This window comes from Colletotrichum fioriniae, assembly GCF_027942845.1.
Source record: "Colletotrichum fioriniae strain IMI 355084 chromosome Unknown scaffold_5, whole genome shotgun sequence".
Classification (NCBI taxonomy): domain Eukaryota; kingdom Fungi; phylum Ascomycota; class Sordariomycetes; order Glomerellales; family Glomerellaceae; genus Colletotrichum; species Colletotrichum fioriniae.
Window position 1 is genome coordinate 1,053,556 of NW_027076841.1, and position 21,628 is coordinate 1,075,183.

Consider the following 21,628-nt stretch of genomic DNA (forward strand, 5'->3'; position numbering starts at 1 on the left):
CTGCTGTGCCACACACTTTGCAATCATCTCGCAGAGTTCGGGTGTTGATGGCAATGGCCACGTAGTGACACGGGAAGAAATTGGCAGCATCTCGACTGCAAGGATTCCGACGTCCTTGGGAATTGTGTTGAGCCAAAACATGTAAGGGATCAAGCCGACACCTAGGCCATGTATAAAAACGACAGGACGTTGTGTTGCTGACTTATGAGGTCGATACCAGTAAGACATTTTACTCGCTGCGGACTGTTTGAAAGGGAAGAGATTGATGAATCGAACCGGGAAAACTTTGAAGAAGGTTGAGAATGATTGTTTGTAGTAGCGATAGCCTTGGGTAAGAAGATACAAGGCCATCAAATTATCGAAAAGTCCAATGACCTAGGAAACAATTTGGTCAGTGAAGGTACTTCGACGAGTCCAAGGGTGTCAAAAGTAGATTGTGCTAACGACGCATGTGCCGCTGCCGATTTTAAAGGAAAGAACGGTTGCAAGCAACTCACCATATAATAGAGCAAACTTCGATGTTGGATGATTACAGGGTCGAAGGCGAGTTTCAGGGCTTCAGCATTTCCTCTTCCCGGGCGTAATTTGATCCCAAACTTTTCTTCGGTATCGTCAATGTACCCTTCGAGTTCGGCTTCAACTTCCTTGGAAGGGCGACCGGCTGTGTTGTCCTGTTCAAACAAGGCCCATAGTAACCAATCTTTGAGGTTTTCGCGGCGTATATCCTCCATATGTGCATTGAGCATCCACATGCGAACGAATTCCTCGCCATCTGGGACGAGACTCAAGGCCTTGGAGAACAGTCGGGCGCGCTGTGATCGACTCATTCGAGCAGGAGTATACGGCTTGTAAGTTTGCAGGTACCGTTTGTATGGTAGGAAGAAGAGCAAGTAAAAGAGAATTTCGATGGCGGCAATGACTTCGATGAAGATGGAAACTGGATGGGCAATAGCCTTGACGCCGCCCAAAGCAAATACGACGTAGAAGTATGTCAGGCCCAGAAGTCCCAAGTCCCTCATCATGATGATTAGCAGACGCACCGCGATGTATTGCGGCCATGTTTTTTGGACAATCATCGTCGAAGTCTAGAGATCGGACTGTTCCCGTGCTATGTTGTTGCCGAAATGCTATAAGGATCGCTGAGTTATGTTGAGTACTTTTCGAGTCGGTCGCTTCGAGTTCTTCGTTGATATTCTGCGATAAGAAAAGTAACGGGGAGGTAATAGTTGTTCTAGAGCACTAGTCAAGACTGAAGTCGGATGTAGTGCAGATTCTAGATTCTCTGCATCACTTGTATGCGTTGTGTCGATGACGCGCCGCCGTTGACTCGATGCTGATAAACTCCAATGCCTCATGCTAATGAGAACATAAAAGAATGCATAATCCTCCTAGACAGACGCTCTGGACCTGCCGAGCGGTTGTGACGTATAACGGGGAGTTGAATCGGACGCGGCAAAGCCAACCGTGGATACTTGAAAGGAGAGCGGGCCTCCGTATCCGGGAAGAAGACAGCGGAGGCAGTCCCCTTAACTTGACATCGGCAGAGTGGAGGTGATGGAAGACGGTGATCTTAGACTGCACCGCATAAGAATGCTGGCTGCGGTAGTTTCAAAAGGGCTTGCCGCACTACGGACGACCTGTCAGCAAAATACGGTTATCTCTGACATGTGTTGCGCGTCCTGCAAGGCGGATCATCTCAGCCGTGGGAGATGGGCTGTGATTTCTGTCTGGTTTTCGGCTTTACAACCGAATATAGGCCAATTGACCAAACGGGTAATCGAAGAGCTGCACCTTAGCGGCGATGAACTTCGGCCCAAAACCGACTGTGTCGGACCTTGCCGACTCTCCATCGCCTTCTGAGCCCTGTATGGCTAGGTCTCGTGTTTCCTCGGTCTGTTCTCTGTTGGCGATTGGGCAGATGCGTCTGATGTTTACTTGTGCTCGTGTCATCGTTCATGTACTCCGGCCAAGGCTTCTGTGGGATACCCTTGTGCTGTCAACGTCAAAGCCATCAGAGAGGCCCGAGATCCGCATTGATGCTAGGATCTAGGGGGTAGCTCCCCGTGTTCGTTCACCGTGTTCGCTTGCAGGTACTTGATAAATCTTCTGATGGGGATTTTGACACATGGATATTCCCCATGGTTATCCATTATTCCTATCCCATCAGACGCCTACATGTAAAGATGTCAATAGTTGTGATGATGACTAGCTACCCAGCTTGGAGCTTCTGAATCGTACATAAGAGTGCATTCATGGATGCATGGCAGGCTTCTCGCGTTATCAACAGCTACGGTAATTGTGAGTACAGCCACTGGTCAGATACGTGAAGCTTCCCATTCTCTGAAATGAGTCAGCAATCGATGGCATGCAGCGAAAAATAACAAAATGACTGGAAGTTGTCAAATAATCACTTAACCACGCGTCTATGAAACCACTTTACTCAACTATCACTAGCGCAGGCTTGATCTATTCAACTTAATGTGCAGTTAGTACCTAGTCATCGTATTATTCTACGTAAGTTGGGTGTTTGGCTTCTGGGCGTATGACCCTTCTGTATCATCGACTTACTTCATTCCTAAGTGATGTGGTATGGATACACAACAAGTCGAACGCTGCCATCACAACGATGATTGATCAACCTCGATTTAAGTATTTAGTAGTAACACACAGCCCCTTTGCCCCAGAGTCGTGGCCGACTCTAGCAACTTGCAGAATACCACTTTGTTATACTCGGTTAACCAGAGCCTAGAACATCTGGCAGAGGTGAGGGTATAATAGGTCAGTCCAAAAAAGGATACACCCCAACTCGTGTACGGCGTAGATCAAGGCATCTCAGATGATTCGGGACTTGATTGGAAGCATGAATGATTTATCCAGGTCGATTCGACCAATTATTGATTAAAATCTAATACTCGAACTATGCTTCAAATGAGGCAGGTGAAAATCTAGGAGATGGGGCAGTTGATTGCGCTAAGAAGTGATCGGTTAGCTCTTATCTTCAATATTGCGTGCATTGTGTAACTTACTTCTTGTCGGACTCGTTGGCGGTGATGCCATCCGGCTTCTTGCCGTCCACAGTGCACTTCGCGAAGACGTCAGGGACGATTTGTCCCGAAGTGGTACCGCAGTCAATGTGATAGCTCTTGCCACTGGTGCCGGTCACGTCGATGTCGTGGCCAACGCTGACGTATTGGTTGACAATGCCATCTCCGGAGAAGTAGCTATCAATTGCTGTTAGCCCGGCGCAGGACTTGAGCCCCTCGCGATACAATCGCTGAGTTATGTGGCTTCGGGGACACCGTGACTTACCATCCGTAGATGATCTGACGGCTCTCAAGAGCAGGGGCAGCCTGGGCTCCGGCAACCAGGAGAGCAGCAGCGACGGTGAAGGCACGCATTTTGATGAATGTTTCTTAAGATGAGAAGACAGGTACTTTGTTGATTACGGAAGGGAAAAAAAGAACGAGTGACACGTAGTTGATGCAGAACAAATTGGAACTACGACACAAGTGCGTGTCCCATAGGCTCTTATACCAAGAGTACACTAAACCGAGACCGTCGGATTTGTCGATCATTCAGTCTTTGACTTTCACGCATACAGGCCTGGAGTGGAGGCTATGCTCCTTGACTGCATATTGTTTTCATGCTATTGCCGAATGGTAGGCTTCCTGGCAGCAGAATCCTGGGCCCAATTCCCGGGGAATCCGACATCAAAAATAACTTGGCGCCGGTTCATCCAATTGTGAACCTTAAGTGGCTTGTTTGTACGGGAACATTCTCACTGCCACAAGTAGTGGGGAATAAGCAGAGTATAATAGAATGCGCAATCTTAGTTTCAGAAGCTTATCCTTGTCGTGTCAGCCCGGCGACGACTCAGTTTAGCTCGGCCATCGGATTGCTCAACTTCAGCGCGAACCGTTGATAAGTGGTAATCGGCTAATTATGAAGATGTAAGTTGCGGTCTCCAGGTTGAAGGTTCGGAAATTCATGATTCCTTTGGATGAAGTAGTCTGTCTCCAAGGAAAATAAGTACTAACATGGCAAAACATCGTTCATAAGGAAAGAGCAGGTTGAGAGTACGAGTCATGAGCAGGACGATCAAGGAGGCGTGGTACTAGAAGCGCTGTTTGTCTTCATGATTTCCACATGGCCTCTGAAAGAATAGCTTGTAATGTGCTGCTTCTTGTAGAAGCAGACCCTTAGGCTAGAAAAACTAGAGGGTCTTCTAATACTGTCATAAACGATGTCCGGCTAGTTAGAGTACCAACTCGACAGCCAGGTCGCGGTTTCAGACCTTTTGGTAGATGGTGCACGGTATCTTGCTTGATCAGGATGCGACGTCTAACGACGCTGAGTAGAAAGAGAGACATCTTGATGTCTGGGCTGTTCAACGATATTTTCGTTGGCTACCTATTGAGCGTCGGTTCCCAAAGTCTTTGCTGCCCTCTATAAATGTGACGCTGATCGACTGTATACTTTCCCCCCACCTTTCGAGGCTAGGAGCATTACTCGTATAATTAGGGGACATAATAATTAGAGAAGCATATGAAAGTATGTCTGTCATCACTACTGAAGGCCGTCCAAACACATAGTTGCAGAGACAGATAGAGATTGCATTTGTCTGTCTTGACATAGGATGGGAGTGTACGAGGCCAGTTGCTTTTGCATCTCAAAAGTCGACAGGATGTAAGTATTCTTGAGACAGATTTGATTGGTAAATCATCTTGGAAGAAAAGAATTTGCATCTGTAAGTACCCAGGAAGTAGGAATACAGCTCAAGAGTCACAGCCAGAATAATGAACAAAACAGCTGTAAAGGATTGGTACTGCCTGGATTACCCCAGAGCTCTTTGGTTAACTATAGCGGCTTCTAGTTGAAAAGTTGGCTCATTCCTTGTACCTACGACGAGATTAGACAAAGGGATATTTGGTGTTATAAGAGCTGCTTCGACATGTCTTGCTGCTTCATTCCCAGATCTCACAGTCACTGGGTCCCGTGTACGGAGATCTCACAAGAACACTCTTTACCCTCTCCTCGGTCTATTTAAGCCGTTCTCGTTAGGAGCAATGGAAAGCTGACGAAAACAGAGAGCCATGTCTACAAGAGTTTGATATTCAACTCCAAGACCAATCTGTTTGTAGGGAGCTGCAGACAAGCGGTCTCAACTACACGGTTCTGAGAGCTTTAGTTGAGAGCAAAAGTTGACCAAGAAATAGATCAGGTCGGGAAGAAGTCAACGTTTGCGAACCCAATCCTTCTTCAAAGGTGCTCGGTAGAATAGCATCTGCCTAGCAACTAGACGAATGCTGCTGCCTGCTACCTTGATATCTTTGGACTGACAACAAGGGCTTCAAATGAAACGAAAAACATCCCGGCGAACCAAAGCTACCTGCTCCAGCACCGACCACGAATCGAGATGCCCGAGTTAGTGATTACCTCGGCGAAGCTTGACGGGCACTATCCGGGTATCTCATTGATCGATGCTCGCGGTCCACTGCGTGACCCACTTTTTCTTTCCTCTAAGAAAAAGAAAACATGATTTTCTTTTCTTCTTGGAGTTCCTCGAGAAGGAAGGATCTATTGCTGGGAATCTAGGCCCATTGCTTGCTGCACCAATCCTTGCCTGCTGCATCCATGTCTGTCAGACTATCAATAATAGAAACTACACAAGACTTGGGATGCTTGAGGACGTGTTCCTGCTGATGATGTATCTGTAGAGAACTTGAAAATGATTGTGTTTGTCGTTATCGTCTAAAGTGGCCAAGATGTTATGCAAAACACGTTTTGGGCTCTGCTCCGAGATATCAAGGGGGTAACGCGCCATTGACGGTTTATTCTAGCAAACACATCAACAGTGAGCGAACATGCAATCAGATTTGAGCGGGGAAATGGAAGCGATCGTTCCAAGACTGAGGGATCCCAAGGCTGAGGAACCAGTCAAGAATTGTATCGAAAATTTCGATGGTAAGGTAGCATTAGGTGGGAGTGGCAGCTCATGTTTGTGGTACCGGCACATCGAGCCTGCCACGTTTTCGAGTGACCATTCGTTTTGCCAAGATGGCGGGAAAGTGGGAATCGAAGTTCATTGGACGCATCCCCTGGTTCATGCATGAGGCACGGAAAGGTCTGACGACGATGGCCTCCTCGGACAGGTCTAGCCCGGGACTCTGGGGCGCCAAAGCTTTCTTATTCAGACGCGGCTCCTCGTATGTCTCATTGTCTGCTGCAAAAGTGTTGCAACTTGCCACTCTTAGCTTCCCCAACTCCATCAGCGGCTGATAGCCCCTCATTCTCGATTCTCTTGTCCATCTGGCCATCAAGTGCGATTCAATGTCAGAAATCAATTTGAGCCCCAGCAAACCCGCGACAATATCATCTAGATAGGGAATCTGAGAGCGAGGCAAGAGGGCAGCAATCATCGCAGATATTTGCCTCCTAACCAACTGCCACCGGCGATCCAACGGTTTAGTAACTTAGTTCGGCATATTGATCCATGTCCTGATGGCGACATCCAACCAGAGCACTTCATGCACCGGCACCAACACCAACACTATTTCGCTTGTTTGCTAACAGGATGCATATTACCCCTGTCGCACACCCAGAGGCAGGCACAAGGTCCGATTACATCAACTTCTCGGCCGCAAGAGAATTTCCTTTATCTTCGTCTTATATCTGCAAAGCACATTCCCGGTGCTCGGACGAAAGATGGACGAAGCCCAGACGGCAAGCCGCATTCACCTTTCTCACTTCGTGTGACCAGATGTTCCTGCATTCAATTTGTTAGGACTCCCACTGGCACAATGGTTTCCATCGCATACCACTCGGACCACGACATCTCCGGCATCCTAACCATCTCACACGGAGTACTGAGTTTCGTGGCCACTCTTCTCTTCTTGTTCAGACTCTACGCCTCATGGCGGACACCACATGCGATATGGACAGCAGATGTTCATATTTCATTGATAGCGTTGGTAAGTACTCGTCACAGCTCACGTCGAAATAACATGAGACATGGCGCAAAGTGGGACAAACTGACTCAAAGTCTAAAAGTTGGCAAATCACGCCTTGCTTGCTATTGAACTTGCCGGTAAGATTATCCCGATGATCTTCGAGGCAACAAAGCTAAGGCTCTAGTCTAGCTGTCCCACTCGGTCTTGGGACCAATATCCAAGGTGTTATGGAAAATCAACCTGGCGGCACGGCCCCTCTGTTCAAGGCAAGTACTCTTTGCCATTCTCAACTACCCAGTCTCAAATGACTGACACGCGAAGTCCAGTGTATTCTGGCCATCGACATTATACACTGCGTAGCATGCTCGGCCGCCAAGATAGCAGTCCTCGCCATGTACTACCGTCTTTTCTCAGCCTCAAAGGTGTTGCGGTGCTGGGTTTGGGGAACAACAATTGCAATCTTGCTATGGCTCATCGCTGTGATTTTAGTCAGCAGTAAGTGATTATCTAGTGAAGACGTCTTCATACTTCCTTAGTTTCCGACCTCAGTGATCAGTTTCCATCGCCGGGCGAAAGACAGTACTGATACTCTTGCACAACCCACAGCTTTCTCTTGTTTGCCTGTAGAGTACCACTGGGACAAGTCCCTTCAGGGTACCTGTATGGGAATCAGCAAAGTAGGGATTCTATTCCCGAACATCCTCTTCGACATCATAGCCATGGTCCTTCCCATCACCGAGATATGGAGGCTTCAGATGCGACGGACTAAGAAGGCGGCACTCACAGGCATCTTCTTGATCGGCGGGAGGTATGGGAACGCCTTCATCAAGCTACCTCTGACTCTGAGGTAATTACTGACTTTGGCCAGCGTCATCCTTATCTCCATTTCCCGACCGCTTCTCTTCTGGATCTTCCGTCCGGTGCCCGATGTAGCGCACAACGTCAGCCAGACAACCGTCTTCCCCTACACGGCATCGGCCGCCGAAGTCTGCCTCGACATCATCGGCGCCTGCCTGCCGCCCTGTGCGTCTCTCTTCAGGCGCTTCTTTGGCGGCGTCGTGAGCGTTGTGAAATCGGGACATCATTACTCCACCTCGCGTGGCAAATCCAGCGGCAAAGACTCGTCTACAAAGAGGTCCAGCAAAGTACACGCTCTGACCATCGGTAAAGCGAGTAACCGCAAGCGAGCCGCCCCCGCCAATAACACGCTCGATCTCGAGGGGTCATCTGAACGGCTCGGGGACGGGTTAGCTGGCAAGGTTCGACGGACGAATTGTATGGGATGGATGATCTCCAGCACAGCAAAGCGGATGTGGATGATGGCAAGGAACGTGTTGGAATATGCGTCAGGCACGATATCCAAGTTCATCATGGGGGCCCGGTTACGGAGGAAGACATCAGAAAGTGGCACCGAGGAGATGTCTTCGACGGGAGATCTAGCAGACTTTCGGGGGAAGCTAGGGGTTTATAAGTCTTTCAAGTTGCGTTCTTACTCAACTGGTGTAGGATTTTGTACATGTTGGATCAATAGTACATGCTTCTTCCAAAGTACACGTCCCTGGGTCCAAGTCGGTATCCGCCTCCACGGTCCAATTTCACATCGACGTCTGCCCGTTTAGTCAGCTATGACTTGAGCATGGCGTTCGGAAGTTTTATACCTGCCCACCGGTTGCTACTTTCTCACAGCTCAACTCACTCCTCCAAGTCCTCCCATTGCGGAATCACATCCTCTTTGTACTCCGCATCCAACAAGACCTTTACCCACTCATCATCCCCAACCAAGCCCAAGTCAGCTTTCTTGAAATACACCAGAATGACAATACATCCCTGGTTCCCCAGCGAAATAGCCATGATCTCGCCAGTGACCTCATCCGCGAGCTTGTCTTTCGGCGCGGCAGTGACCTGGACATCCTCCCGTTTCCCTTTCATGGCGATGTCTTTGCATTCCGAATCGTTGGTGAATGCATGTATACGGAGGCCGCATCCGGTGCCTGTGGTGTTTTTACCCGAGGCCACGAGTCTGAAGCAGTTGATATATTTATCGTTGATTTGAACAGAGAGAGATTCTTCTAGGTCGTCGAAGTCGTGAGCGGGCTTCTCGCGGGTAGGTGCGAGATGTCCGTATTTCTCCAAGTAACCAAATGGGGATGCTACGCTTTCAGCCGGTGAGTTTGAAGTGGGATTCTGAGACATCGTTCTTGTGGTTTATGCCGCTTTTTTTCTGATGAATGGCTTGGTGACTGGTAAAGCTTCGTGAGAGAGATGTTGTCGTATGTAGAACGCCGTTCTGTTTAGGAACTCCAACGCAGGCTGAGGCTTGATAATCTACTCGCACCTGAGTATGTCTCCGAATGCTTTCTACCTTATGCACAGTAAGAATTAGTTTACCAAATGAATAGAAAAGCTTAAGAGAAAAGCTCCCTTGACCTAAAAGACTAATCCGTTCGTGTGGGCAATTCTTGACTCTCCAGTTCCGTGGTAGCGAAAGAGAACTGCCTTCGACTACCGGTCTTAGGTACCTTGTTATCGAAGAAAAATGATTCGATGAGTCACAAGTACGACTCCATGGCCCAAAAGCTCCCTTTAACTTATTCTTAAGTTTACTATATTGACTTGAGTGTGACTCGTGAGATCCTTTGGGCTACCTTGTAGGCCACCTAGCACCAACAAGGTCAGGATGTGGCCCATTCTGGCTGACTGGCGAAGGGGTTCTTAGTTCTCGAAATCTAGTCATACTACTTCCATACTCTCGTCCAAAATTTCCCTCTCCACATATAGTCCCTGAACTCAAGCTTTTGAAAAGCATCCATATCCCACCCCCACCCCCTCGCCAGCCCAAAAGACCCAAAGTGTATAAACTCAAGCGTGGCAAGTGCAAACACTATCAAAAAAGTCAATAACCATCAAGAACACAGCACGCAAACCTGGGCGGGTGGGAACTTACTTCTTGGAGTTGCAATATCCACCAGTTCCCTTCAAACCGAAACACTACAACAAAATCGTCAACAAATTTTATGAACGGGTCGTGAAGATCCGCTTTGAAAACATTACCTTGACCTGACACGCCTTATCGCCCAAGAACGAACACGTCCACCCCTGACGAGTCTCAAGGATCTCTGCGGCGCGCTTGACGGTTTCGGTCTCTTCTGCAGAGAGGATATTACGGTCCTCGAGTTGTCCTGCTGCCGCTGCCGGCGCCGCCGGCTGGGCGATGGGGTTTGCGAAGATTGTCGTTGAGGAGATGAACAGGGCGACGAGGGAGAGGAGGGTCTTTGAGAAGTGCATTTTTGACGAGATGTGGATGCCTAGTTAATTTGAGAAGACCGAAATTTGTGGAATAAAGCAGGTAAGCGAAAGCAGAGGTTGGTTGATGGATATAATGATGATACAACTTGTGAGTTTGGAAGTCTAGAGATATGGATCAAGAAGGACCTCCGACTGTTGGTCTTTATAGATTCTCCCCCGAGCTCATCAATGACAAAAGATCTTCCCCAAGCCCGTCTATATCTCCAGCATGTTCAGGAAATCATACAACATCTTGGCGTCCTCCTTCTCCCTCTCTCGGTTCATCCTCTTGGCAGCTGACTTCCGAGGCGAAGATCCGCAAGCCAAAATCTGACGATCTCGCAGAGGACAGTTGTGGCTCCCAACTTCATCACAAGATTTTCATGATCGGCAAGGCTCACGAGAACGAGAATCTTCCTCTGCTCGAGGCGGGTGTTATTGGGTCCGGACGTGACAATAACTGACGAGTCAGGTATATGGATAACAGGTTAGTGTAACAACTCATAACTATCACACACGGCGAGTAGCCTCACAACGCCCTCTTTGCATGGAACCGGTATGCCAAGAGTTCAATCCCATATCTGGCCCCGCAAAGCTTCAAATCCATATCGCCTCATGGCGTAGATTACCAGACCCACATTGAAACAAGAACGCGGAGTTTCCACAGCTACGTCCGCTGTCTCTCAACAGTATGCCCAAGTGACAACGTATGACCGAAGCAAGCTTTGGATGAAGTACCCATGGAATGTAAGACACGGAACCCTGAAATATAGGCCCTGCGCCGGAAACGGCCTCAACGTGGAAGTAGGTAGAGGCCAAATGTCTCTCTAGCGGAGGCCAAGACACGAACTAATAAGTTGGCATGCGGGTGTAGCCGCCGCCGACGACGCCGAGCCCAGATGATCTCCTCGTTTAGACTTACATCACGTAACAAGCTGCCCAACGGCAACGGCAAGCAGACAAGCGAGCCACTGTGACAAGTCAAAAGCGGGATGATCTCCCCTTCAGATCGCTAGGGAGCCGGAAAAGACTTCACACCGTAGCTTCTACGCGACGACAGGCCTGCGACTAGCGCGTGGGTACGGTGAACGAAGTTGGAAATGATCCGGGTCATTCTGACACAGAGCTGAACGAAGCTGAAGCTGAATAGGCACAAAAACACCAAAAAGAAAAAAAAAAAGGCTGAGAAGACAAGAGCTGTCAAGCTCCACGGTGTCTCGCAACCTCCTCAAATTCGCATTCCACACTACCAGACGCCAAGCCACAGCAGCCACCCGTATTCATGTTTGCCACATCAAAGGGGGGAAACGAAAAGCCACACCTGCAACGCTAAGAGAGCGGCCCGTCGGCCGGGGGCCGAACTGCTTGCTTACTTTGGTGTGAGCTTCTTGGTGGCTCGGATGTTCTTGGCGTACGTTGGACGTGGGCTTGCCTTCCTTTCGTCCTTGTGTACATGATAAGCTTTCTTGCAGTCTGCATGTCTACCGCAGAAGCACTGCACCTTTCCAAAGTCTTTGCGCCTTGAAGAGTACCCAGAGTGCGGGAAACACACGAAAGCATCTACCTACTCGAGAGCTCATGGAGCTCGTCCTCGCGTTCCGACCAGCTGGGATCAGAGGAGACACGAGAATGATAGCTCCTGCTCAGACTTTTGCAGTCATGACGTGCTCGCTGAGACGCAAAAAGGCTGTCATCGAGAGAAGCAGGGTCCGCTGAGGCAGAAACAGCTTCCAAGCAGCATAAATAAGCTATTTTGGCTTTCTCCTGGCATATGGATGATATCCAAGTTCCTAGAAAGAGCGGGGGAATGGAAGCAAGGATGACAGTGCCCGGAAGATGTGCATGTCAATCCTGCACTCTTACCGATCGCGAAGAACTTTGTGGAAAAACAAAATTCCTATCTGACCATGCAGGAAAGCAAAGAGCTGCTGGGCTGAACGTTATCCGACAGCACAACGGCCGCAGGTCTCGAAGCCACTTTAAGGCTCGGGCTCGCGCTTCATTGGAGGAAAACATCCAAAAAGGTGTGTTCTGACACTCTGGTTGAAAGGGCTCATGGCCGGCAAAGATGACCCAGAGCTCGTGTACATAATGCCAGCCATCCGTCTCCCAGAATGTCGGATGCCATAGGATGAGACCAATAATGGGCTTACAGAGGTGAGGAAAGTCACATTCGAGCTGAAAAGATGCTTACTGTAGCCCCAAGTTTGACTGACTGCGGAATCCCGTGCGATTAAACCTCCCGCCAGGACCACCGGGAGACTAGCCGGCTTGATCTTCGAGTGTCAGGTCCAGCAAAGGCATTAGGTTCTGGGGTAAGTAGAGTTTTCTCCCATCAATGTAACTTTGATGAGGGAAGCGTAAGAGCCCGACTGTGTAGCACTGTAGGCAAGAGATAACGGCCAAGCTTATACTGCGGATAGCTCGGAGGGGTTCTGTCTGGGTGTCCGACGGATGGTGGTGACATGGTGTTGAGTCCTGTCTTGGGCCAGCCGCAAGCTTAAACACCCCCCGTTGTCCAACCACGTTGGGAGAAACAGATAGGCAGTGGTCGCCGAGTCGTTGAATGAAACTTGGCAATCGAAATAAGGCCGCGGCGGCTGCGTGGGGGTGACTTGGCTTGGGGTCCTTCGTTGTCGGTGTCTTTTGGATCTCCGACGCCTTGTTGGTCGGTGATCGGCCACGGGTGTTGAAACACGCAAAGAGCCGCCCGCCACGTGTTGGTGATGGCCGTATGTATTGTGATACGTCTACCGTGCACGAAACCGCAACCTCTCACACTAGACATGACGTTGAGGTTCCCATTGCGAAAAAAGAGGAGCAGTCGAAATCCGTCTTGGATCTCCTTGTCCTTCCCCCGGTACATCCTCATTTGCAGTACTATAAAGGGGGAGGATGTGCGGGGGATTTTCCCGTAGCCCTGCATCTGCGTTAATAAGAATTAAGGCTTATGTTCCAGGAACAACCCAGTGACATAAAGCGTTACGACTCGAGGAAATTCTGGACCACTGCACTGACTATTGCCTCCTTTGGCCGATCTTTGGGGTGGCTGTGCGTTCCGCTTTCCGGTTTCGCATTGATTTCAGATCCCGCCGTCTCCCTACTTGATGTGCGTGTTCTCCTCCCCCCTGGATCATTCTGCCCGCTCTCATCAAAATGGGTGTTGGTCGCATATTTTCTCGTCGACGCTGGAGCCGGGTTGTTGAACAATCAGATCTCCATCACCAACAGTCGCCGGCAGTTTCTACCATGCCCGACGTCGAGATGGCCCGAACGGGAAGCGTACAACGGCAAGGAGAGAAGGAAGAGGACACCGAGTACAGACCATTGAACTGGAAGAAGATATTTCTAACACCAAAGTATATCCGTATGAATCATCCAGCCGGCATCGAAAAGACAGGGGAAACTGACTTGGGGCGACGTGCAGCATTTCACCTTTTGGGCATAGCCATCATTGTGGCAACAGTCTTCATCAGCCTTCACCATGACGAGGTCGTTGAAGTATGTGGCATCTTACTGAAAGCGAAGAGAATGGTTCACTAACGCGTTCTGCGATTGTAGAAATTGAGGCCCTTCTCTGAAAAGGTCCGGTCGCTACCCGGAGGGTTCTTGATTCCGATCGCCATCTTGGTCCTAATCTCGTTCCCGCCCCTTTTTGGCCACGAGATTGTGGCTCTTTTGTGCGGTGTAGTGTACGGCTTATGGATTGGATTTGCCATTGTCGCAGCGGGCACTTTCATCGGAGAGAGTACGACGCTCATAAGCCCCTACGTATGACCAAATCGCTAACTCGAACTGCAGTCGGAACCTGGTTTGCTTTCAAGTACACCTTGCGACGCAAGGCCCAAAAACTGGAGAGAACCAACCTCAACTATGGTGCGTTGGCGCGATTGACTCGCGACGGCGGATTCTGGGTATGTTTATTGCCATGGGTTGCTCGTGTGGTTGAACTGTGCGACTGACACCTAGTAGATTGTCTTCATCATTCGATTTTCGGTCATTCCGTCTCACTTCTCGACGGCGGTGTTTTCGACATGCGATGTGAAGTTCTGGCACTTTGCTGTGTCGACGTTCTTGACGCTTCCGAAGCAAATCATTCTCGTCTACCTCGGTGTCCTCCTGATTGAGAAGAAGTCGAACAACAGCAACAACACCATTAAGAACATTGTCTTCGGCGCAACATTCGTTCTGACGATCGCACTCGCGATATACATCTATGTCAAGATGAGAAGAGTCAAGAAGATGCTGTTGCAGGAGCAGGAGGAAAGGAGAGTACAGCGAGAGTTGCAGGAGTTGCCTCAGAAGGCTGAAGTCGACGCAGTTGAGACGGAGATTGTACCTCTGCAGCCAGGCGCGGCGACGGTGCGAACAGACAGACCGGGATACCCACACTGGATTTGAGGGCTAGCAGCCAAGATAGGGAACGATGGGAACTTGAGGGAAAACAGATGTCCAGAAATTCGGGACACACAGGGACGGGGAAACATAAGACAGTCGGTTCTCGGAGTTGGCGTTGGCATGCGCAACATAGCGTTGAGGGCAAAGAAATGATTCGCTTTGGTTCTGACTGAATAAGCGCCTTTCCTGAAAGTCTCGAAGTGAAATTCGACCGTACTGGCTTTGCACCAGTGGACACAAGGCACAGACAAATTGCCAAGGTTTGCCGGTCACTGGAGATGTTTCCGCCGAGCGACAGAATGGAGGAATGAGGTGTCAGAATCTCCCGATATCAACATTGGCGAGTCGGTCTCGTGCGGGAAACTGTTTCGAGATGCGCGATATACAGAAAGGCGCCTGAGATTGCCGATTCTAGACGATATGCCAAGACAGATCGGACTATTACCGGAAACCCATCTAGCTGTACACATCAGTGGGCTGACAACGATACACACTTTGGCAATCCCCCATGGATCAATCCAGATCTTGCTATTCGGGGGAGAAAAGAACTGTTCAACTTGATATCATTGATTATCAGCCAGGCTGGCTTTCAGCAAAACAGTTGATCATGGCCGCTTCGGTGAGCGTTTCTGGGGTGGGATTCGGAGAAACTCCATATCGAAAAGCACCAGCGCTATCCCATCGGGTTCCTGCGAGGTGTATGCCAGAAGAGGGGGTCATCTGTGCACCCGTTACGCCGTCCTTGACATCTTTGCGAGAAATGCCATCGAATTCTGGCAGTCAGGGGAGCTAGATTTCACGAGTCGTCCCCTGGTGGTCCGGTCGATGGGATGCCCCTGCGGAAAGATGACGGCAGAGAGTTTTTCCGGCCTGATGGCTGATGGGAGAATATCTCCGGAGCAAGTCCGTGATGAGGTCGGGACTTAACTTGAAGGTTGCAGGTATGACAGTTTGGAGGGTCGTCGACCGAGCCGTTGAGGTTCCGGCCGAGTCGTGGCTTGCGAAGAAAGAAACAACTCCTGGGCGAGAGAAGCGTGGCTCGTGCATGGAACAGACAGTGATGGGAGACTTCAGTGCTGTTTCCCATGCCCAAGTCAGTGTGGGATACCGGAATTGGCCAATCCAAGGTCGGCAAGACTCAAGCTCACAGCGCATTTCACCCCGCCTCCGGTGGTGAGTCCGCTGTGACCGATATCTCTGGTGTCCGCAGCAGGGCCGGACCCCGGAGCGGATTCTGTGCTGGGCGGTCGTGGTCTGGTCCCTGGACGGGGTCTCCTGCTGGGGCTGAAGAAGTAAAAATAGCATCAATCTCGAGAAATTGTCCGCAGCACGCACTTACAGGGTCTACGTCGGTGGCAGTTCCGGTGGCCCTGCTTCGTTCATTCCGGGGAAATGAGGGTGCAGATGGCTCTGCCTTCAGGAAGAAATTGTTTCTACGTCTGATGCTCTGGACAATAAGGTAATGGATAGGCCAGCGCTGCGGCAGGTGAGCGACGGTGAAGGTGGGTAAATATTCACATATACGCGGAGAAACCGGTAACAGAGTGCCGTCCATTCCTCATCCGGAGTCCTTGTCGTTTCCTCCGTGATGCTCCATCTCTCCCATGTCCGGTACATGACAGGGGTTGTGGATCGGTAAATCCGTCTTCGATTGAAGCATTTGGATAATCAGAATAATTCTCTGAGAATTTTCTATTCCTCAAACCTTGTGAAGCCTCATTGTAATATCTGAAGGATTAAATGATGAGTGTCTTCAAGCGATTCCGTAGACGTCTTCTTTCAACGTTTCATCAACACAACACTTGTTTGATGAGGCTCAAATACAGCTGCGTACCTTGGAGCCCAGGAACCTGACCATACCTTAATGAGCACAACCGCCTTGGCCCTCCACCATGACCTCATACACGGATGAAACAACGCGTTTCCAAAGGAGCTAAGGCCAGCGGCCTCCAACTCACCAGTCGACGTGCTCTTTGTGCGTATGCGCCTATGCTATGGGCTACAGGCAGTCCAGTATTTGTGGACAGACACTTGGAGATAGATGCAGGTGGCAGGGGACTCAAAGACACGATGTAGAAATCAAGACCCAAAAGTCGAGATCAGGGTCTTCTCGTTGGCATTTGGGTAGCATTTGCAGAAGCTACATGTACCTTACTAAAGTAACGTGGTAACCTAACGCGTCTTGGCAAATGAGCAATAGACAAACTTGCTGCTAGTCCCCTGATTCCCGGTTTACTGCCGTCAATCTCCAACTCGATTGAGAAATCCGTTGGCGGTGGCGTTCGCATCTTGATTTCCCCCTCTTCCTCAGGTTGGACCCTGCAATCGCCAACCAGCTGCAAGCCGCGCGCAAAAAACGGCTTTCTACTTGCCGTGCGATGGTCAGCATCTAATAGTAGCGCGGCCACTATCGACGTCGGGGTGGCACGGTGGGCGTAATTGGTAACAATTGGTAGTTGGAGGCTTGGATAGCAAACTTGCAAGGTTGAAGAAAACCTGAAGGGAGGACCTGGAAGCAAAGAGGTGAAGTGGGCAGGAGGAGCCTGGCTGAGTCTCGAGAACCCGTCCACGGTGGTGCGGCGTGATTTTCCCCTTCCCCTTTGGTTCCCCCCAGTCCGCTCGGGTGCCTCTCGCCCAGTTCCTTGGTATTCAGCCATTACGAGTACAATCCTGGCCACTGAGAGCTGCTGCGCCTCCTTCCAGACCACCCATCGTCTGTCTACCTTACCTTACCTTTAGTCTGGTCTTTAGCCATCGAGAAAATAAATCCAGCTCTGTTTCTTTTTTGGCGTCTCAGAACCTCGACATACATAATCGAGTCCGTTTTACCCAAAGTCCCAAATCGCAGCGAACACTATTTGCGCGCGATTCGAAAGTCCCGACCCAACATCGCCCAAACCCACCCAAGTTACGACGTCATGGCTGCTGTGCCGTCAGATCCTCCAGCTGTGGCCACCACCACCACCACCACCGATCCGGCTCCAACGAACGGCGATGCCAAGAATGCATCCGACTCCACGGAGACAGCTACCCACGTCACGGAGCCAAACGTTACAACAACAACAGCAACGGAGGAGTTGAAGGCGGCTTCGGAGCCTAAGGCCACAGAGGACACAAACGGACTGTCTTCGTCGAATGGTCACGATGCGACGGGGGACGAACCGAAGCCTAGTCTACCTCCTCGGCCGGCATCAATAGATGCCAGGGAGGGGCTGCCGCCCACCGACCAGTCTGTACAACAACCACCCAATACCGCCACGACAACGAGCACAAGGTCGCCAAGGACCTCTACGACCCAAGGCGCCGACACGGCAGCGACCTCGATAGAAATCGACAACACCAAACCCGCCGACTTTGAGGGCGAAATTTCCACCAACAACGACCTACCAACGCCCCAGATTCTGAAGAAGATCGAGAACTACGTAGTGCTAGACCGTCATGGAAAGAGCCATACATTTAAGAGCTTATACACTGGTCGCAATGTCGCGAGGCGAGTCCTCGTCATCTTCATCCGCCACTTCTTCTGCGGCGTAAGTCTCGTAATGACCCTTCACGACTCTTCTCGTTGCTAACCCTGTCAAGAATTGCCAGGAATTCCTACGATCTCTCTCGGAATCGATAACCCCCGACGCCCTATTGGGTCTTCCCATGAGCACATTCATTACCGTCGTCGGCTGCGGCAACCCTGGCCTGATCGAAATGTACCTCCATGAGACGGGCTGCCCCTTCCCCGTCTACACCGATCCCACGCGACGTCTCTTCGACACCTTGGGCATGACGCGCACCCTTGCGCTAGGAGCTCGACCGGCCTACATGCGCAAATCCATGCTCAAATCAGCCGCCGAGAGCGTATTCCAGGGGCTGAAGCAGGTCAAGAGCGGTCTGGCCACAAAATCTGGCGACCACAGACAAGTCGGCGGCGAGTTCCTCTTTGAACCCCTCGAGCTCGTCACCCCCGTTTCGACACCATACGCCGAGCGGCAGATCGAGGAAGCCATGACGTCCAAGAAGAATAGCATCGACAACAAGGAGGGCATCGACGGAGAGGGCGGCGACGACTTTGAGCCGGAGGAGAAGAGAGTGACGTGGTGCCACCGCATGCGCTCCACGCGAGACCATGCCGAAATACCCGAGTTGATGGAAATTCTCGGACTAAACGGGTCCGGAAAGCCTCCCGCTCATGAGAACAAGAGGTGGTCCAGGGCGCTAGAGACGAGGAAGGGGACTGGGTTGAGCATGGCTAGCCAGATGAGCAAGTTGAGCGAGCAGGAGCGAGCATAGGAGCGGCGAGGCTTCTTTTGGGTCGTTGACGGGTCAGTGCGATCCATCGTTCGCCAAGGCTCCGAGAATTGGGGATGACTTACCTACGATTTACGGATCCAGGCCGTGCTGCGCGGTGTGTGGATGACTGTGGGCAAACTGCTGAGTGTTGTTCCTTGATTTTTAATTTGTTCGGGCTGTAATCAACATAGCCACTCAATGATACCTGCAGCATACATCGCATCTTGCATTTCTATGGTAGAACAGGTTGAATGTGACAAGGCGACGGACCTTGGGTCTCCTCGATGGCCACGTCCCAGCCTGGTGAGATGTGGTTGAATCGACTCGACGAAGGCGGGTACCTCATCCCATGGACGAGATGAAGGGAGCTACAAGGTTTGACTGAAGCTAGATCATCCAAACTCGGGCACAACTTTATACCACGTATCGGCGACAAGTTGAGGCCTCTCTAGCTGCAACCCGTCATACGTCTCCTTCACCATCCTGAACCGATACGAAAATAAGCAGGATGTTACGAGTACGACGAAATACCTAAATCGCATCGTCAGATGAACTAAGGCATTGTCAGTCTCATCAGCTAGGTCGGTACCTCGCATCCTTCCGCCAGCCCTGAGTACCTTCGCTGATTACGATATCTTTCCGAAAAAAAAAAGTACTCATCCTTTTCCACTCTTTGAGCTTGTGAGCTCGTGAGCTCGTATAGACGTCGCTCTTGGCAAGCAAAAGTTATATCGAGAAAGAAAACATCAGCTTGATTCCTAGACTTCTCTCCTTGTTGCCTTTGCTGACGACAGAATGTCTCAAGCTCATCGCCAATAAACCTCGTTCCCACACCCAATACCCTCGACTGGCCCGAATGAAGTCACCGCAAAACTGGGATCCTTCAAAGGGCCCAGCTTTTTAGTATATACACCAAAGTCACGAGAAATCCTGCTCCGCCCCCCCCGCGAAATATTTTATCCAATCGGGCGCGAACCCTGAGCCTTTCTATCACGGTATTGGTGAGCTAGCTGAAGATGGGCATTAGCCAGACCTTTCCTTCTTATTACCTACTTTGGAGAATGTATGTTCCCGTGGAGGTTGTCAAAGTGCTAAGCTTATATTTAGAACATGCAAATCTGGGGAAAGACAGGCTACCTGAGTTACTTGGGGCGTACATTCGTAAGCTTAGCCCGACAGTAGCCTCTTCAAATTCTCGGCAGAATATGACTGGCCTTTTTTTTTCGTTGTCAGCTTCGATCTAGCAGGGCTGAGCAACGAACCCGCCAAGCGGAGAGGGCGTGCTGACGGGCTTGAGATTCTCAGCCCGGGTTTCCTCGCTTGCCGCGAAGCGGCAACATACGCAAAGAAGAATAACGGTAAGCCAAGGAAAAATCCGGTAGATCTTTTCTGTGACATTCTATCCTTACGGCTATCTCAGCAGCGTGATCATGTGGGATGTAGTCTTCCTGGGAAAGGCTACAACACAAAGTCTCTGCGGGCCTTTTCAGTGAGGCGGAGTCGTTTCTTTTGCCTTACCTTGGTAGATGACTCCAGGATGTTGGCCTCGTGGTGTCTGTTGTGATACCTCAGAGCTGAGTGCTGGAGGATTGTTGACATCTCCCTCACTCTCTATCGGCCGCAATGTTGTCTCTCAACTTGTCTTTGCCTGGTGAGATATCGGGCGCAGCAGCTGATGATCCTCCTCCGACGTATCGTGCTGGACTAAGGGGCCTCTTCAACACGAAGAGGACGACGAAAAGAAGATGTCTATAAATCAGGATACTTCCCTCTTCTTCAAAATACCTTCCCCTCATCCACACCATCATCAACAGCTTCAACTCCAGCCTAACAAGCATACCAAACTCTCCATCTCAAGCCTACAACCCACCACCTAGACCAAAACAAACACTCTTACCAACCCGACAATGCAGCTCACCTCAATCCTCATCACCGCTCTCGCAGGCCTCGCCACAGCCCGCTCAACCCCCCTCCGAGCGCCGCCAAACCTCCACCCCAAGCTGCCGCCTCGTCGCGCCCACAGACCTAAACTTTGGCGTCGCAGACCTCCGCTCCGGCACCGTCGTCACCAAAGTCCTCACCTTCCCTGTCGACCCCACCACCGCCGGGCCATGCCAGCTCGTCGGCGCCTTCCGCCAAGGGTTCCCCGTCGACCAGGGCGGCGACGCCTTTGCCCGCCTCAACGTGCGCGCGCTGGACGGTCCCGCCGCGGGTAGCCTGGTCGGCAGCTTTGGACCGCTCGAGGTGGCCAACGACGCTGTCGTCAAGGATACCGTGCAGGTCATCAACAGCTTCTCGTGCCGTGAGAGTTTGGCTTTCGAGTTTGCTGTTGCGAATGATGCGGATGTGGATGTTGATATCAACGTCACATTCACGGCTTCTGAGCTGGGCGGGTTCTTCGTGCAGGTTGGGGACCAGTGCAACTGAGCCAGTATGCTCGAGATAAGTCTTGGATGAACAGAGGCCGGGTACTTGACTTTTTTTCTCAGGCTCCGTCTAGATGCTGGGATTTGGTGTTTTGATTTTGCATTTGGGAGGCGCGGGTTTACTCGGGGTTTGGCATGGTGAGCAGCGTAATCATGGGCTCGGGAATTCTGATTCTTATAATTTTACTGGTACTTCTACCAACTAAACCATTCTGTCCTTAAAGTTTTCTCAGTCCTTCATGAATTATCATCGAGCCGTCCGTATCCCTCAGTCCTCTCTCAGCTCAT

At 50.6% G+C, this 21,628-nt stretch overlaps 6 protein-coding genes across 6 annotated transcripts; 4 read left to right on the plus strand and 2 right to left on the minus strand.

The window, feature by feature from the left end:
• Positions 1-3,022: 3,022 nt before the first annotated feature.
• Positions 3,023-3,398, minus strand: N0V96_004991 (uncharacterized protein; the record flags this gene model as incomplete). Its single annotated transcript, XM_053198970.1, has 2 exons — positions 3,023-3,221; positions 3,310-3,398. The coding sequence occupies 2 exons, from the start codon at positions 3,396-3,398 to the stop codon at positions 3,023-3,025; spliced, it is 288 nt and encodes a 95-aa protein (XP_053043549.1).
• A 4,271-nt stretch (positions 3,399-7,669) lies between these two features.
• Positions 7,670-8,456, plus strand: N0V96_004992 (uncharacterized protein; the record flags this gene model as incomplete). The annotated part of the gene is made up of 3 exons (XM_053198971.2): positions 7,670-7,758; positions 7,819-8,196; positions 8,432-8,456. 3 exons carry the CDS (start codon positions 7,670-7,672, stop codon positions 8,454-8,456), a joined length of 492 nt encoding a protein of 163 aa, XP_053043550.2.
• Positions 8,457-8,642: 186 nt separating this feature from the next.
• N0V96_004993 (uncharacterized protein) lies at positions 8,643-10,235 on the minus strand (the record flags this gene model as incomplete). The annotated part of the gene is made up of 3 exons (XM_053198972.2): positions 8,643-9,077; positions 9,596-9,607; positions 10,002-10,235. 3 exons carry the CDS (start codon positions 10,233-10,235, stop codon positions 8,643-8,645), a joined length of 681 nt encoding a protein of 226 aa, XP_053043551.2.
• A 3,264-nt stretch (positions 10,236-13,499) lies between these two features.
• Positions 13,500-14,636, plus strand: N0V96_004994 (uncharacterized protein; the record flags this gene model as incomplete). The annotated part of the gene is made up of 4 exons (XM_053198973.2): positions 13,500-13,736; positions 13,797-13,983; positions 14,037-14,149; positions 14,208-14,636. 4 exons carry the CDS (start codon positions 13,500-13,502, stop codon positions 14,634-14,636), a joined length of 966 nt encoding a protein of 321 aa, XP_053043552.2.
• Positions 14,637-17,551: 2,915 nt separating this feature from the next.
• Positions 17,552-18,914, plus strand: N0V96_004995 (uncharacterized protein; the record flags this gene model as incomplete). The annotated part of the gene is made up of 2 exons (XM_053198974.1): positions 17,552-18,163; positions 18,225-18,914. 2 exons carry the CDS (start codon positions 17,552-17,554, stop codon positions 18,912-18,914), a joined length of 1,302 nt encoding a protein of 433 aa, XP_053043553.1.
• A 1,623-nt stretch (positions 18,915-20,537) lies between these two features.
• N0V96_004996 (uncharacterized protein) lies at positions 20,538-21,341 on the plus strand (the record flags this gene model as incomplete). Its single annotated transcript, XM_053198975.2, has 2 exons — positions 20,538-20,565; positions 20,938-21,341. 2 exons carry the CDS (start codon positions 20,538-20,540, stop codon positions 21,339-21,341), a joined length of 432 nt encoding a protein of 143 aa, XP_053043554.2.
• Between the last annotated feature and the right edge of the window lie 287 nt (positions 21,342-21,628).